This window comes from Labeo rohita, chromosome 19 (assembly GCF_022985175.1).
Source record: "Labeo rohita strain BAU-BD-2019 chromosome 19, IGBB_LRoh.1.0, whole genome shotgun sequence".
Classification (NCBI taxonomy): domain Eukaryota; kingdom Metazoa; phylum Chordata; class Actinopteri; order Cypriniformes; family Cyprinidae; genus Labeo; species Labeo rohita.
The window spans coordinates 2,232,327-2,249,962 of record NC_066887.1 but is presented as its reverse complement, the minus strand read 5'-3'; the positions used below and the strand labels follow the sequence as shown (position 1 = coordinate 2,249,962).

General features: G+C 43.3%; 1 protein-coding gene across 1 annotated transcript; it reads right to left on the bottom strand.

Moving 5' to 3' along the window:
* Positions 1-1,153: 1,153 nt before the first annotated feature.
* LOC127182054 (uncharacterized) lies at positions 1,154-16,963 on the bottom strand. The gene is made up of 15 exons (XM_051137155.1): positions 16,320-16,963; positions 15,765-15,860; positions 15,403-15,636; positions 15,175-15,322; positions 15,033-15,080; positions 14,180-14,703; positions 10,196-10,394; positions 8,842-9,290; positions 7,029-7,180; positions 4,307-4,925; positions 3,315-3,410; positions 2,953-3,186; positions 2,725-2,872; positions 2,591-2,638; positions 1,154-2,151 (listed from the first exon to the last, which is right to left on the bottom strand). Exons 1-15 carry the CDS (start codon positions 16,893-16,895, stop codon positions 1,619-1,621), a joined length of 4,104 nt encoding a protein of 1,367 aa, XP_050993112.1. The 5' UTR covers positions 16,896-16,963; the 3' UTR covers positions 1,154-1,618.
* Positions 16,964-17,636: the final 673 nt, after the last annotated feature.

Sequence of the window (17,636 nt, the reverse complement as noted above, 5' to 3'; positions counted from 1 at the left end):
TCAAAGCTGAATTTTCAGCATCATTACTCCAGTCTTCAGTGTCACATCCTTCAGAAATCATTCTAATATGTTGATTTTCTGCTCAAGAAATATTTCTGATTATTATCAATGTTGAAAACAGCTGTGCTGCTTCATATATTTGCAGAAACCACAATATACTATTTTTCTAATGTTTGGGGAATATATGTATGTGTTTAATCAAAATCAAGGCTATTATTTGACAAATACGCATTAAATTGATGCAAAAGTCACAGTAAAACATTTCTAATAATCCTGAAAATTATTCTTTATTAATAACCGAGCACCAATAATAATCCAACAACAGCAAATCAGCATATTAGAATGATTTCTAAAGGATCTGTGACAATTCAGGTTTGAATTACAGGAATAAATTACACTTTAAAAGTATATTCAAACAGAAAATAGCTATTTCAAATTGTAATATTTCAAAATAGCTATTCTTGTTTTTACTGTATTTTTGATCAAATAAATGCAGCTTTGGTGAGGAAAAGAAACTTTTAAAAATAATGATTTTCCAAATTTTGTACAGTACAGGTACTGTACATTTATACTGAATACAGGGGTGTACACCTGAACAACTGAACAATGACGGGCAAATCAAACAGCATCCAAAGGACATACATTTAAAAGGTAAGCATATCCACTAAATGAATGAATTTATTTATTCATTCATTCAATTTTATTTATTTAAATTGCAGAGATTACTTAACCTGTAGGTTATGAACAATAATGTTGAATGTTTGAAATGTAATTGATGGAATTCTTAAATAATAACTTAATTATAATAACTCAAAAGTTCAATAATAAAAACACCATTAGCAACAAGCAAATGGTCTTCTGCCCAAATTCTGAGATGGCATCTTAGCCTTAACCTCTAGGGTTCACTTTAACTTTTAACACAATTAAAACAACATTTCTCATCACACAAATATGTGTTCAAAAATTCCACATTCTGCAAACATAATATTTAATGGCTAACAAAAAATAAATTAATGGCAAATAAATAAATAAATTGATTAATTAAAATAATAAATAAATAAAATCATATGAAAAGATGTAGTAGTAATAACAGTCACAAATATCGATATCACTATGTAATTTCCACATTTATTCTTATTTCACCTTTACACTACAATTCTATAGAATAGATTAATCTGACTATTATGATTATTAGCAATCTAATAATATCTAAAATGTTATTTAATTTACAAAAACACATAATCAAACAAACAAACATGGATTTAACATGATTCATTATTTCCTGGAGCATTTTACACAGTAGTCCTATTCTTATGCAGGTGTAATTGTGCAAACATGCGATACGTGTAATACTGACACTCTTCTCAAATTTTATAACAGTAAGACAACAATGTTCAGGTAAAACATGATATAATAAAATTTTACTTTTCAGCCAGTGTAAGAGATGTGGAGTGTCATTTTCACATGCAGCCATTTCTAATCTTATTTCTAAACTGGCCAAAAAATCTTTCCAGAATTCAGCCTGGTATCCAAACGGTTGCATTACACAAATATGAAATATGTCCAGTAAAAATCCAATGTGTTCAGTTTACTGAACGTTTGGAATGAGGAGACTGTATCAATAAAAATCACACAGCTTCATAGATGATTTAAAACCAACCCCAAACCCAGGATAGAGCGGCTGAGTGCATGTGGTCTGGACTGTGTGGATGAGGTTCATTGTGTCAGAGATTCTGTAGAAGGACAGAATTCCTGCACTGTGATCCACATACACTCCTATTCGATAGCAGCTGGAGGGAACAGGGAGTTTAGTCTGTTTTTTATTGTGCCAGAATGAGAAACTGAAAGGAGAGCACAACAAACACCAGGACTGATCACTGCATCCAAACACACACTCACAACCAGATCCTTTCCTGCTGATGCTCTTATATGACACTGATATACCCACACCATGACTCCCACTCCACTCAACCTCCCAGTAACAGCGTCCACACACACTTTCTCTACACAACACCTGAAGAGATCCATCAAATCTTTCTGGACGATCAGGATACATCTGGGGTATGCCAGTGTAAGTCACCAATCTGTTCCCTTCAGACAGACGGAGGAGTTTATGTGCAGTACTTGGATCCAGAGTGAATTGATGGGAATCTGATGGGTTTGATTTTTTATGTTAGACATTTATTGTAGCTTAACACTTCCTTGCTCATATTCAGTGTACGTGTATCAAACAAAAGGTATTAAATAGTATTACATTAAGGGTAATATCCTTTCAGATTTAAGTTATGCGTTAGTTATTAGATTCCATGACACTATGTGGTAGGATTTTATTTACTCAGTGGTGAGGATATATTTCACCAAACTAGGAATTTAAATAAATAAATGGAAACATAATGGAAGCTTTGGTTCAGTTGTCTGTTAACAGCATGATATTAGCTTGCTTCCCTAACAAATTAATTTAACTGGGTTAAATGAGGAATCTTGTTAATAATTAATATGAACATTTATTTATTTATTTAAATATTAATTTATTTATTTCCACTTTCAGAAAAGAAACAATGTGATATTGTGGTTTTTTTTAGTGACTTACATTGTAGGAAGTCTTCTCTGGTCCTGGGAACAATGTTACTGTGAGTGACTGTGGGAATCAACAGACATAAACATAGTGAAACACATGTAAACCTGAACGACTAAACCTGAAGGCTGTTTACAGAGAATCTTTACCCAATATCTTTTTCAGATACTCTTTGCAAAAATCCTCCATTTTCTGTCTCAGCTGACAGACAGATTTTTTCACATCATCAGATGTACAGAGGAAACTGCCTGTGATGTTGTCTGTAGATTCAGGAAGAGCTGAGAGAGACGGAAGACTCTACAGAAAACAATACAAATGACTCAAAGACCCCATTATATCACACTGTCACCAATAACCTGTAATACAAGTTGAGCTACCTGCAGGAAATGGATGTGATCGTCTGTGTGTGAAAGCTGCTCCAGCTCAGTGTTTCTCCTCTTCAGATCATCAATCTCCTGCTCCAGTTGCTCCATTTGTCCTTCAGCTCGACTCACTGCAGCCTTTTCCTGATCTCTGATTTGCTGTGTCACCTCAGAGCGGCTTCTCTCAATGGAGCGGATGAGCTCAGTAAAGATCCTCTCACTGTCCTCCACTGCTGTCTGTGCAGAGCGCTGTTACACACACATCACAATCAGCTCTTACTGCTTCCTCACACAGCCTGAGAGACACAGCGGCTTCAGTGGGACTGAAAGAGGAGAGTCAAACTGAGTCTCAAACTTCTCTTCCTCTCCAAACTCACCTTATGAGACTCCACAGCCTCTCTCAGCTTCTCAAGATCTTTCTGGCTCTGCTGGATTCTCTGTTCGATTTTTCTCTGTGTCTCCTTCAAGTGTTTCTATAGGAGAAATTAAAAACAGGCCTGAGACATTTTACATACAGTCATTGCCAAAAATATCAGCACGGTGCCATGATGTCCTTTGCCAAAAAGCTCTACTTTCGTCTCATCTGTCCACAGTACGTTCTCCCAGAAGTAGGGGTGCTCAGTTTGATCGGCTACCGATCATTATCGGCCGATAATCCCTTGGGGATGTTTGATCGGCGGTCTCTAAAAAGGCCAATCTCATAAACCGATCTAAAGCTGATGACGCGCCTGCTGTGAGAGGTTTGGTACATCATGCAGTGGCACCGTCTCAGTCTCTGTTCGGCGCAGGTAAAACAATTATAATGCTGAAGGCCAGGTACAATTCATATTTCTTCATTTAATAAATTATAAAATAATTTGAAAAACTTATGTGAGCTGTAATTTCACAAACAGATATTGTCACAAAATAATATTGTCCAATCCATTTTTGAGTTCTGTGTGAAATTATATCAAGTTTGACTTTTCTTATCTGTTTTTTGTGTTGATGCAGTGCAAACAAAAACAATAAGCACGTGAATACCAAAACATTTGCAATTAGAAAAATTTTCTAAGAGAAGTGTTGCATTTTCTGACAGAATTGCAAGGGTGCTGATATGTTTGGTCATGACTGTACAACTATCACAATGTATATTCCTCATGTAAAAAGTTGCTGTTTCATTAAAAAAGAGAGAGATTCTAAAAGAGTTTTGAGACGATTAATGAACTTAGCTTAGACATAGAGTCTAAGCAGTTCAACTTGTGCTCAAATGCACAGAGCTGTGATGTAGTGACTTCCAATGGGAGAGTAGATCACAGCATGCAGCTAGTTACAGCTAGATACTGCGGTGAGAAGAAACATTAGTACATCAATGTGTCATTTCAGTTCATACCTCTTTCTCTGTCCTCTCTGCTGCAGTTGATACAATCTCATGGTTTTTATGTTCATCCATTGCACACAACAGGCAAATGCACTGCTGGTCACTATGGCAGAAAACCTCCAGAAGCCTACTATGTTGACGGCAGATCATCTGCTGCAGTCGTCCAGTGGCATCAGTCACTTTGTGTGGCTTTCCTGAGTGAAACTCCTCATGACGCTCAAAATGAGTTTGACAGTAAGACTCCAGACACACCAGACAGGACTTGACAGCTTTGTGTTTTCTTCCAGCACAGATGTCACACTCCACGTCTCCAGATCCAGCAGGAACAACAGCTTTTAATTTCTCAACGGTCTTCTTCAGTTTCTCCACCACTTCAGTCAGCATGGTGTTTTTACCTAAAGCAGGTCTTGGACTAAAGGTCTGTCGGCACTGAGGGCAGCTGTAGACTCTCTTCTGATCCCAGCAGTCTGTAATGCAGCTCATACAGTAACTGTGTCCACAGGGAATAGTCACTGGATCCTTCAGGAGGTCCAAACACACTGGACAGCTGAACTGCTCCACTGAGAAAACACTGGCTTCAGCCATTTCACTGCATCTACAGCAATACAGACACACAAAGAACAGCTCAACAATAGATCAGACTCCCTCAACTGAGTTTCCTGGTTCCTTGTTTGAAGGACGTCTGCAAAACAGGTGTGTCTGTAAGTCTGTAAACTCATATATTAAATTCCACTAGGTCAAACATGCAGGTAGTGAAAATACCAAGTAAACACTATTAAATAAATAAATAATACTTTACCAGACTTGTTCTGCACTGTTGCAGTGCGGACACTGTTGTCATATGACACAATTTCATGTTTTCTGTTGTCTTTGGAGTGTTACAAGCTGTTTGTGGATCCATAAAGTTGCACAGAAAAAGAAAAAGTTTCAAACCCAAAGAGATATTCTTTCTAAAATTTAAGACTCATTCACTCCTTCCTAAAACACCTCATTCAAACGCAACCCCACAAATCTACATCACAGATTAGTACAAGTAAACGCTGTGACGAGACGGCTGCCTCCCCCCTAAGTATCAGCTTCACCCCGTCGGTAATCGCCGCCCTTCACCAGGCTCCCGACGGGAGTGGGCGTGTGGGAGGAGGAGGGGCGCTGAAACATCCAGGTCTGGCGGCGTGTGATGAGGCACACCTGATGTGAATAAAGCCTCATCACCGCCGCTGTTAAAATGCCGAGCGCGCCTCTCCTCAGGAGACCGGTCTCTTCCCCGTGCATGCACGCTGGTGTCCTCGTGGGTCCAGGAAGGGTGCGTAGAGGGACGAGCGCCGCCGATGGACGAGCTGCCGGTCCGAGTGCGAGCCGCATGGAAATGGCTGCGGGCCAGGATGCCGGGCCTTCTCACCCGCCTGAGGAAGTGCCGCCGCTAAGGAATGGATGAAGCCGCTAAAAGAAAGCCGCTATCCGTCATATTGCCACGGACCCCGGCGGGGAGCAAGTGCGGCCGCCGGACTCCGCCCCTTACATGGACCCTTCCCTTCTGAACACTGCCCCTCCTTCACGGATTCCCTTCACGTTGAGGACACCAGATCCCCCGTTTATTTTGGACACTTTTTCCCCTTTTTGGACACTTTTTGTTTATATTGTTTAATAAAAACCTCTCCGAGGCCTGACGTCACGCCCACTGTGTCTGTCGCTTTGCTCCCACCCGTGACATTGGTGGAGAATGCAGGCGAGGCGGAGCTTAGACAGCGCAATGGGAAACACCTGATGACATCATCCCCTCTAGCTCCCAAAAGAAGTCAAGGAAGATTCGGACCCGGAGGGACGGAGAAACGACGGTGACGGCCTCCCAGCCGCTTAAGGGGTAAGTGATTGGTTTAATTTAGTATCACTTACCCTGCGGTTGGTTGAGGCTGTCGACTAAATTCCGGTTTCTCTGTCCCCAGTCCGGTGGCGTTGCGAGAGGGAGTCGCCCGGAGAGGAATCCCCGCCCACTCCGACCGCTGGAGCCTGGTTGAAGAAGGTAGCACTCCTGCGTGGGCGGCGGTCTGATGACGGGGATGTCGCTTGGGGGGGGGAATGTGACGAGACGGCTGCCTCCCCCCTAAGTATCAGCTTCACCCCGTCGGTAATCGCCGCCCTTCACCAGGCTCCCGACGGGAGTGGGCGTGTGGGAGGAGGAGGGGCGCTGAAACATCCAGGTCTGGTGGCGTGTGATGAGGCACATCTGATGTGAATGAAGCCTCATCACCGCCGCTGTTAAAATGCCGAGCGCGCCTCTCCTCAGGAGACCGGTCTCTTCCCCGTGCATGCACGCTGGTGTCCTCGTGGGTCCAGGAAGGGTGCGTAGAGGGACGAGCGCCGCCGATGGACGAGCTGCCGGTCCGAGTGCGAGCCGCATGGAAATGGCTGTGGGCCAGGATGCCGGGCCTTCTCACCCGCCTGAGGAAGTGCCGCCGCTAAGGACACTTTTTGTTTATATTGTTTAATAAAAACCTCTCCGAGGCCTGACGTCACGCCCACTGTGTCTGTCGCTTTGCTCCCACCCGTGACATTGGTGGAGAATGCAGGCGAGGCGGAGCTTAAACAGCGCAGTGGGAAACACCTGATGACCTCATCCCCTCTAGCTCCCAAAAGAAGTCAAGGAAAATTCGGACCCGGAGGGACGGAGAAACGATGGTGACGGCCTCCCAGCCGCTTAAGGGGTAAGTGATTGGTTTAATTTAGTATCACTTACCCTGCGGTTGGTTGAGGCTGTCGACTAAATTCCGGTTTCTCTGTCCCCGGTCCGGTGGCGTTGCGAGAGGGAGTCGCCCGGAGAGGAATCCCCGCCCACTCCGACCGCTGGAGCCTGGTTGAGGAAGGTAGCACTCCTGCGTGGGCGGCGGTCTGATGACGGGGATGTCGCTTGGGGGAATGTGACGAGACGGCTGCCTCCCCCCTAAGTATCAGCTTCACCCCGTCGGTAATCGCCGCCCTTCACCAGGCTCCCGACGGGAGTGGGCGTGTGGGAGGAGGAGGGGCGCTGAAACATCCAGGTCTGGCGGCGTGTGATGAGGCACACCTGATGTGAATGAAGCCTCATCACCGCCGCTGTTAAAATGCCGAGCGCGCCTCTCCTCAGGAGACCGGTCTCTTCCCCGTGCATGCACGCTGGTGTCCTCGTGGAGGGTGCGTAGAGGGACGAGCGCCGCCGATGGACGAGCTGCTGAACCCGTGGTCCGAGTGCGAGCCGCATGGAAATGGCTGCGGCCAGGATGCCGGGTCTTCTCACCCGCCTGAGGAAGTGCCGCCGCTAAGGAATGGATGAAGCCGCTAAAGGAAGCCGCTACCCGTCATATTGCCACGGACCCCGGCGGGGAGCAAGTGCGGCCGCCGGACTCCGCCCCTTACCTGGACCCTTCCCTTCTGAACACTGCCCCTCCTTCACGGATTCCCTTCACGTCGAGGACACCAGATCCCCCGTTTATTTTGGACACTTTTTCCCCTTTTTGGACACTTTTTGTTTATATTGTTTAATAAAAACCTCTCCGAGGCCTGACGTCAGGTCCACTGTGTCTGTTGCTTTGCTCCCACCCGTGACAACGCAAAGAAAGAAGGCCTAACTTTTACTCTCGCTGTAGTATTGTTGCAGCCGCGGAGACGCTGTGTGTTTCATTGAGAAAGCAAAACTACTCCGTTTGGCCTTCCAAAAGAGGTCACAACTAGAAATCAGTGGTAAAGTTGTATTTACAACACTGTTCCAGAACAGTACAACCCAAATATTTTTACAGAGGATAGTTTCCTGAGCCTGGGAGAGTACCACTTTGTACTGGCTGTGCAATAAGGTTGTTTCTAAAAGTGGGGCAATTCCAACTTTGAAAGGACAGTCTGGAACTTCTGACTCGCAGCCTGTAAGTATGCTTTCAATATTTAAAGAATTTGCTACTGACTATTCAAATGCGAGTTTTGGGCAGTGTAGAGTAGCACATGAGTGTCAGTACTGCTTTGGGAGATGATATTCCAAATAGGAATCAGTCAATAATTACAGAGTAAATCAGAATAAAATGTCAGGTAATTATGTATTATGCCAATTACATAGCCAATTCAGAGATATCAAATCATATCAATTAAAAACTTCAAATTCTCAAAGATAAATCTGAGTAAAAGATGCATACCTGACTTTAGAAAAATACTTCACGAGTTCACGCTTACATATAATTAGCCGGAGTATAGTAATGCATGTTTGGTGCGCTGTCCAGGGAAGGGCTCCGAGCTTGGAAATGGCCTGAACCCAGAGTACCCCCCATATGTGTAGTGAGAACTCAGAGTGAGGAGATGGGGTGATGGAGGGATGCTGATAATGTCACATTACAGATTACAGAGGTTTGAATGACATTACTGTTAAATACAGGTACCCCTTGCCCTTAATGTCGTCTGCTTTTGAACTCTTGCAGGGAGCCAAGGTCTTCACTTAGTTAGACCTCCGCAACGCCTATCATCTTATCCGCATTCGCGAGGGTGATGAGTGGAAGACAGCCTTCAATACCCCCACTGGACACTATGAATACCTGGTCCTTCCCTTTGCGCTTACTAACGCCCCCACTGTCTTCCAGGGCATGGTCAATAGCGTGTTGGGGGACATAATTAACCAGTTTGTCTTTGTGTACCTCGATGATATTCTCATCTTTTCCCCATCCCTTCAGGTACACACTCAGCACGTGCGCCAGGTCCTCCAAAGGCTGCTGGAGAACCAGCTCTATGTCAAGGCGGAGAAGTGCGAGTTCCATGCCAAGTCGGTCTTGTTCCTGGGTTATGTTGTGTCGCCTGGGGAGATTAAGCCTGATCCTGCTAAAGTCAAGGCTGTTGCAGAGTGGCCAGTTCCCGACACTAGAAAGGCTCTGCAGCGTTTCTTGGGTTTCGCCAACTTCTACCGGCAATTCATCAGGAACTTTGGCCAGGTAGCTGCACTCACGTCCATCAAGGTACCGTTCACCTGGAGTGCTCAGGCTCAGGAGGCCTTTGATAATTTAAAGTCCCGGTTTATCTCTGTCCGTGTTCTCTCCATGCCAGATCCTGAACAGCAGTTCATTGTTGAGGTGGACGCCTCTAATGTCGGGGTAGGCGCAGTCTTGTCCCATCATTCCCCCAAGGATGGGAGGGTGCACCCCTGTGCAATTTTCTCTCATCGCCTTAACCCAGCTGAGCGTAATTACAACATGGGCACCCGGGAGCTGCTGGCTGTTAGGTTGACCCTGGGTGAGTGGCATCACTGGTTGGAGGGGTCAGCGCAGCCCTTCTTGGTCTGGACGGATCATAAAAATTTTGAATTTATCTGTTCAGCCAAGAGGCTGAGCTCACGCCAGGCTCGCTGGGCACTCTTCTTTGACCGATTTGACTTTAGCACTTCGTATCGGCCCGGGTCCAAAAACGTCCAGCCTGACGCTCTATCCCATCAGTTCGAGCACCCAGGAGAGGAGTCTCCGGCCGATGCCATACTCTCTGAGGGGGTGGTCTTGGGGGCCCTCTTCTGGGACGTCGAGCGGCGGGTGGAGGAGGCCGGACGAGGGGTGAAAGTGCCAGAGGGGTGAAAGTGCCAGATGGGTGCCCGGCAGGTCGGTTGTTAGTGCCGGAGGCGCTGCACCCTGAAGTTCTTCAGTGGGGTCATGAGTTTAGGGTTGCCTGCCATCCAGGAGTCAGGAGGTCGCTGGCTGCCATCCGCCAGCGATTTTGGTGGCCCTCTATCAGCCAGGACGTCAGGCAGTTTGTATTGGCTTGCTCAATTTGTGCCCAGAACAAGGTCTCCAATTGTCCCCCCGTTGGTCTACTCCAGCCCTTGCCCAGTCCCTCTCGTCCCTGGTCACACATAGCCTTAGATTTTGTCTCTGGCTTACCCCCTTCAAGAGGTTTCACCGTCATTCTCACGGTGGCGGATCGCTTCTCTAAGGCGGTTCATTTTGTTCCCCTGCCCAAACTCCCCTCTGCCAAGGAGACAGCTCAACTGGTAATTGATCACGTCTTCCGGATCCATGGTCTTCCGGTCGATGTGGTTTCTGATAGGGGTCCCCAGTTTGTCTCCCGTTTCTGGCAAGAATTCTGTCGACAGATCAGGGCCTCTACGAGTCTATAATCAGGTTTTCATCCCCAGACTAACGAACAGTCTGAGTTAGCCAATCATGATCTCGAGCGAGCTCTCCGCTGCCTGGTGTCCCGCAATCCTGCCTCCTGGAGTCAACAGCTCTCTTGGATTGAGTATGCCCACAATTCTCTACCAGTGGCATCCACAGGTATGTCACCATTTGAATGTTCTGTTGGCTATCTACCTCCTTTGTTTTTCCTTCAGGAACTCAATGCTGCGGTACCGTCTGCCCTAGCCTTTGTCCGGAGATGCCGACATGTCTGGAAAAAGACTAGGAAGGTCCTCCAGACGGACCAAAGCGGCAGCCGATCGCCACCGGACTCCAGTGCCCCGCTATGTCTGTGGTCAGAAGGTATGGCTTTCTACCAAGGACCTGCCTCTCAAGGCTGCCTCTCGCAAGTTAGCACCTAGGTTCATTTGTCCATACCAGATCACCAAGTTCCTCAATCCGGTTGCGGTATGGCTCAAGTTGCCTTCCTCTCTTGGTCGGGTGCACCCTGTTTTTCATGTATCCAGGGTTAAACCTGTCTTCAGATCTTCCCTTAATGCCAACATGTCATCCCCTGCCCCCCACCCCTCGTCTAGTGGATGGTTCTCCTGTCTATTCAGTTAGGAGACTGCTAGATGTTCGACATCGTGGCAGGGGTTTCCAGTACCTGGTGGACTGGGAGGGTTATGGTCCGGAGGAGAGAAGTTGGGTTCCGGCTCGGGATATTCTGGATCGGTCGCTGATCGAGGACTTCCACCAGAGAACAGGTAGACCCCCTCCTTGAGCCGCCTGGGGCATCCCTTGGGGAGGGGGGTACTGTCACGATCTCGGTGTGGTCTGCCTAGGTTTTTGTTGTCTTATGTTCATTGTTCGGGTGCTTTGTTGTTCTGGAGCACATGTTCGTTTGTTTTGACAGCTTGCCATGTCCTGCACTGTCATTAGTCTACTTCTTGTAAGACTGAGACCATTGTACCAGACTCACAGAGACAATTCAAATGATACCAAACATAAATGTGAATAACACTTTAATTAATGTAGAGCTTTATACGCTTGACCATTCTGAGTGAGCTGAATGAAAGAATGATGGGTGAGGGGAAGGAAGTGGATAAGTAAGAAGAGACTTTTCTCACATCTTTTTTCAGTGAGATGCTGAGGCAAATGTCTGTATGTTAATATACTGTGGTCTGTATCTCAGAAGATCTTCCGGTCTTATAGTTTGATCAAAGTGTCTGAGGTTCTTCAAATCAGCATATTAAAATGATTTCGAAAGGATTGTGTGACAATTCAGGTTTGACTTACAGGGGGAAAAAAACATTTTACAAATATATTCAAACAGAAAATAGATATTTCACATTTTAAAAATATTTAAAAATATTACTGTTTTCACTGTATTTTTGATCAAATAAATGCAGCATTGATGAGCATAACAGACTTAAGAGACTTAAGAACTCCACAGACATAACATGTAATAGCCAACATAAAATAAATGAATGGAAAATTGGATTATATCAATACTGTTTAGATGTAGTAGTTCTTACCTTCATAAATATTGATGTCACTATGCAATCTCCACATTTAGTTTTATTTCACATTTACACTACAATTAACAGATTAATCTGATTATTATATATTTTTATTAATCTAATTATGTCTGAAATGCTATTTAGTTACAGAAATTGCTAATGTGATATGTGTTATATAGACACTGGGCAATAAACTATAAAAAGACACAAAAATATTCAGGTAAAAAACACAATATAATACAATCTTGTGTGAGAGATGTGGAGTGTATTATTTTTCACATGCAGCCAACTGACCAAAACATCTTTCTAGAATTCAGCCTGACAACAACTGTTTCATGACAAATTGTCCAGTAAAAAAATCAGTGTCTCCAGTATCTGAACATTTAGAATGAGAAGATTATATCAATCAAAACCACAGTTTCAATGATGATTCATAACCAACCCCAAACCCAGGATACAGCGGTTGAGTGAATGTGGTCTGGACTGTGTGGATGAGGTTCGTTGTGTCAGAGACGCTGTAGAAGGACAGAGTTCCTGCACTGTGATCCACATACACTCCTATTCTACTGCAGCTGGAAAGGGACAGGGAGTTCAGTCTCTTTGAAACTGTGCCAGAAAGAGAAATGGGAGGGAGAGCAGAAACAACTCCAGGACTGATCATTAAATCCAAACTCACACTTACAACCACATCCCTTCCTGCTGATGCTCTTATATGACACTGATATTTTCACACTCCCACTCCACTCAACCTCCCAGTAACAGCGTCCACTCACACTCTCTCTACACAACACCTAACGATAAACATCAAATCTGTTTGGATGATCAGGACACGGCTGGCATTTTTCAGTGAATGTCACCACTCTGTTTCTCTCAGACAGACAGAGGGTTGTATTGACTGTGTTTGGATCCAGAGTGAATTGATGGGAATCTGATGAATTTGAATTTTTATGTTAGACATTTATTGTAACACTTCTTGCTCATATTCAGAGTATGTGTATCAAAAAAAGGTAATGTATTAAATAGTGTGCTCATTAAGGTTAATATCCTTTCAGGAAAGATATTATAAGCATACTATGTGGTATGATTTTATTTACTCATTAAGATAATACATAAATAAGATGTAAAAGACCTAAAAGACTAGACCTAAAGACTGTTTTTAAGTCAGAGAGCAAATGAATCTTTACCTAAAATTTTTTTCATCTCCTCTGCGCAGAAATCCTCCATTTTCTGTCTCAGCTGACTGACAGATTTTCTCACATCTTTAAACGAAAAGAGGAAACTGGCAGTGATGTTGTCTGTAGATTCAGGAATAATAAAATACACCTGAAATTAGACCTTACACCTGAAAGGCTACTAATTATGGCCTTTAAAATCTTTAAGACCTGTTATGTTGTGTTTTTATTTCTCATGTGCTTCATGGCCTAGTTTTCCCTCACGTTTGATTGAGCTATTACGTTCAGGTGTGTCTTGTCAATTATCTTCATTAGCTTTAGTATTTAAATTGTATTCAGTTGCCTGTCTCTTCTTCCGGTATTGTGTGAATGTTGCCCCTGCGTGTGTCTCCTGCCAGCACCTTTGAAATATCTTTTTGTGGATTTATTAAAGACCATTTGATATTTTTCGCCATGCGGTTTTTTAAGACCACATTTTTAAAAAAGAAAGTAAAACACAACATAAATGTAAAACACAACATAAATATGGTTGCTCTCTTGAAGCAAAACACAGTTTCATTTGAAGAGTCTCTGATCCTTGACAGGTAAGTAGTTGTGTTTCCTCATTGGAGACCAGAAAATGACTAAAGCTGAGTCGTGTGCTTTTATAGTGCATTGATTAGTGCGATGAGTCGATGACAGGTGACAGGTGCTGGTGATCAGAATTTAGCAGACATGGACCATGGTGTGGAAGTGACGCTGGAGCCTGGTGTTTTCGTGACAACAGTTAACAGAATAATCTTGTTATTATTAATCTAATAACATCTGAAATGCTATTTCAGTGACAGAACTTGAAATAAAAAATAATTTAATAAGACACTGAAATTTAACGAAATAACATAAGAGAATGTAAAATATCTCAAACTCTGATATCATTCATACTATTATGTAGAGAATCTATCAGTCCATGGTAACTGATAACTGATGGTAAACTTTTCAAACAAACAATGTTTAACAATGTTAAAGTAATTGGATGTGGAAAGGCCTTGCTTGATGCAAACATAAAGCAGACTAATATATGAGTAGTGATTAATACTAATGCATAACATGCATTAGTTTCACTGATGATTTATGACCAACCAGAAACCCAGGATAGAGTGGCTGAGTGAATGTGGTCTGGACTGTGTGGATGAGGCTCATTGTGTCAGAGATTCTGTAGAAGGACAGAGTTCCTGCACTGTGATCCACATACACTCCTATTCGATAGCAGCTGGAGGGAACAGGGAGTGTAACTGGTTTGTTATTGTGCCAGAATAAGAAACTGGAGGGTGAGCAGATCAGTCTCCATGACTGATCATTAAATCCAAATAAACACTTATCACTAGATCCCTTTCTGCTGACGCTCTTATATGACACTGATATACCCACACCACGACTCCCACTCCACTCAACCTCCCAGTAACAGCGTCCACACACACTCTCGCTACACAACACTTGAGGATATCCATCAAATCTGTCTGGATGGTCAGGATATGGCTGGTGTGTGCCAGTGTTAGTCACCGCTCTGTTCCTCTCAGACAGATGGAGGAGTTTATATACAGTGTTTGGATCCAGCGTGAACCGATGGGAATCTGGTGATATAATGAATTAGAATTTTTAGGTTAGACATTGTGTGTAGTTTAACAGTTCTTTGCAGTTAGGTGTATGCATGTCAAACAAAAGGTAATATATTAAATATTATGCTTAATAAGGTTGATATCTTCTTAAATTATTGTAAGTATACTGTGTGGTATATTTTGTTTTACTCGTTTAGTGAGTCTGACATTTAAAATCATGTAATGGTTCTGTTGTCTATTAGCAGCATGATTGTGCCCTAAAGAATGAATGGGTTACATGAGGATGTATCTAATTGTTATTCTTCAATGTGAACCATTTTGTGTTATTTTGTATACTAACTTACACTGTAGGAAGTTCTCTCTGGTCCTCGGATCAGCGCAACTGTGAGAGACTGTGGGAATCAACAGATGTAAACAGAGTAAAACACATGTAAACCTAAAACAGTAGACCTAAAGACTGTTTGCAGAGAGCAGATGAATCTTCACCTAAAATCTTTTTCAGATCTTTTCTGCAGATATACTCCATTTTCTGTCTCAGCCGACTGACAGATCTTCTCACATCATCAAACGAAAAGAGGAAACTGGCAGTGATGTTGTCTGTAGATTCAGCAGGAGCTGAGAGAGACTGAAGACTCTACAGAAAAACAATACAAATGACTCAAACACCTCATTATAACACACTGTCACCAATAATCTGCACTGCAGTTGAGCTACCTGCAGGAAATGGATGTGATCGTCTGTGTGTGAAAGCTGCTCCAGCTCAGTGTTTCTCCTCTTCAGATCATCAATCTCCTGCTCCAGTCGCTCCATTTGTTCTTCAGCTCGACTCACTGCAGCCTTTTCCTGATCTCTGATCCGCTGTGTCACCTCAGAGCGGCTTCTCTCAATGGAGCGGATGAGCTCAGTAAAGATCCTCTCACTGTCCTCCACTGCTGTCTGTGCAGAGCGCTGTTACACACACATCACAATCAGCTCTTACTGCTTCCTCACACAGCCTGAGAGACACAGCGGCTTCAGTGGGACTGAAAGAGGAGAGTCAAACTGAGTCTCAAACTTCTCTTCTTCTCCAAACTCACCTTATGAGACTCCACAGCCTCTCTCAGCTGCTCAAGATCTTTCTGGCTCTGCTGGATTCTCTGCTGGATTTTTTTCAGTGTCTCTTGCAAGTGTTTCTGTAAGAGAAATAAAACATATAAAATATGAGACATATTACATACATCTATAATGTAATGGTTGCCTGTTTCAATTAAAAATGTTCTTTTTTGCAGAAATTCTTAAGATAGTTTTGAGATCATCACTGAATTTAGCTTAGACGTGAAGTCACACATTATTATTACTATCATCAATATTCTGGACATTCAAACTGACTGGAGCAACAAATAAACTCTGATGCATGTTAAGTTATAGAATAGGGAACGTGAGAGATGTGACAAAGCTGAGCAAAGTTCAACGTGTGCAAATGCATAGAGCTGTCATGTAGTCCTGATGGGAGTGGAGATCACATGACACAACCATGATAACAGCTGGATACTGCAGTAAGGAGAAACACTTGAAGTGTCCATATAAATAAATTAATTAACTACTTAACTTTAATTACTACACTGTATTAAATGTGTTATTTAAGGTCATACCTCCTTCTCTGTCCTCTCTGCTGCAGTTGATACAGTCTCATGGTTTTTATGTTCATCCATTGCACACAACAGGCAAATGTATTGCCGGTCAGTACGGCAGAAAACCTCCAGAAGTTTATCATGTTGATGGCAGATCATCTGCTGCAGTCGTCCAGTGGCATCAGTCACCTTATGTCGCTTTCCTGAGCGAAACTCCTCATGACGCTCAAAATGAGTTTGACAGTAAGACTCCAGACACACCAGACAGGACTTGACAGCTTTGTGTTTTCTTCCAGTACAGATGTCACACTCCACGTCTCCAGGTCCAGCAGGAACAGCAGCTTTTAATTTAGTCTTCTTCAGTTTCTCCACCACTTCAGCCAGCATGGTGTTTTTACCTAAAGTAGGTCTTGGACTGAAGGTCTGTCTGCACTGAGGGCAGCTGTAGACTCTCTTTTGATCCTCTTGATCCCAGCAGTCTGTAATGCAGCTCATGCAGTAACTGTGTCCACAGGGAATAGTCACTGGATTACTTAGTACATCCAGACACACTGGACAGATGAACTGCTCCTCTGAAAAAACACTGGCTTCAGCCATTTTACTGCATCTACAACAATTCAGACACACAAAGAACAGCTCAACAGCAGATCAGTTTCAGTTTCCTGGTTCTGTGTCTGAGAGACGTGTGCAAAACAAGTGTGTCTGTAAGTCTGTGAATTCACATACTAAAATGTCCACTAGGTGTCATTCTATTACATTTTTTCTCTTGACACATTTCTCCAAACTCAGGTTACTGTTCTCAAAATAGTTATTACAGTGATCTGAATACTTTGTAATTGTCCTAAATAGTTTTCATTCATTGTATACTAATAACAAATCACGTGAATCATTTTCTCAAAACGCTGTGCACAAAATTCTCAAATGTTTCCATAATAGTTAATACAGCCAACCAATACTTTAATATATATATATATATATATATTTATATTTATATATATATATATTGTTACGTCCCGGCAGACGTGCCTTCGCGTGTGGGTCTCTCTCTCTCTCTCTCTCTCTCTCTCTCTCCCTATCATTTTCTCAGGTACAACCCCTTTCAACTGCTATTGGCTAAGGAGGCTGTCAATCATCATCATCATCTAGAGTGACGTGATGGCTTCTGCGGCCAATCCCATCTGCTGCCGATATTTTAAAAGTTGACTAGCGGAACGCCAAGGCAGAGGCACCTTTTTTGCGTTCCTGCTTTGTTTCTTTATTTATTAATTTGCCTCTCGTTATTTCTTTTGGTTTTGGTATTTTATGTTTCTTTGTCAAAGTTTAAGTTGTCATCTTGTT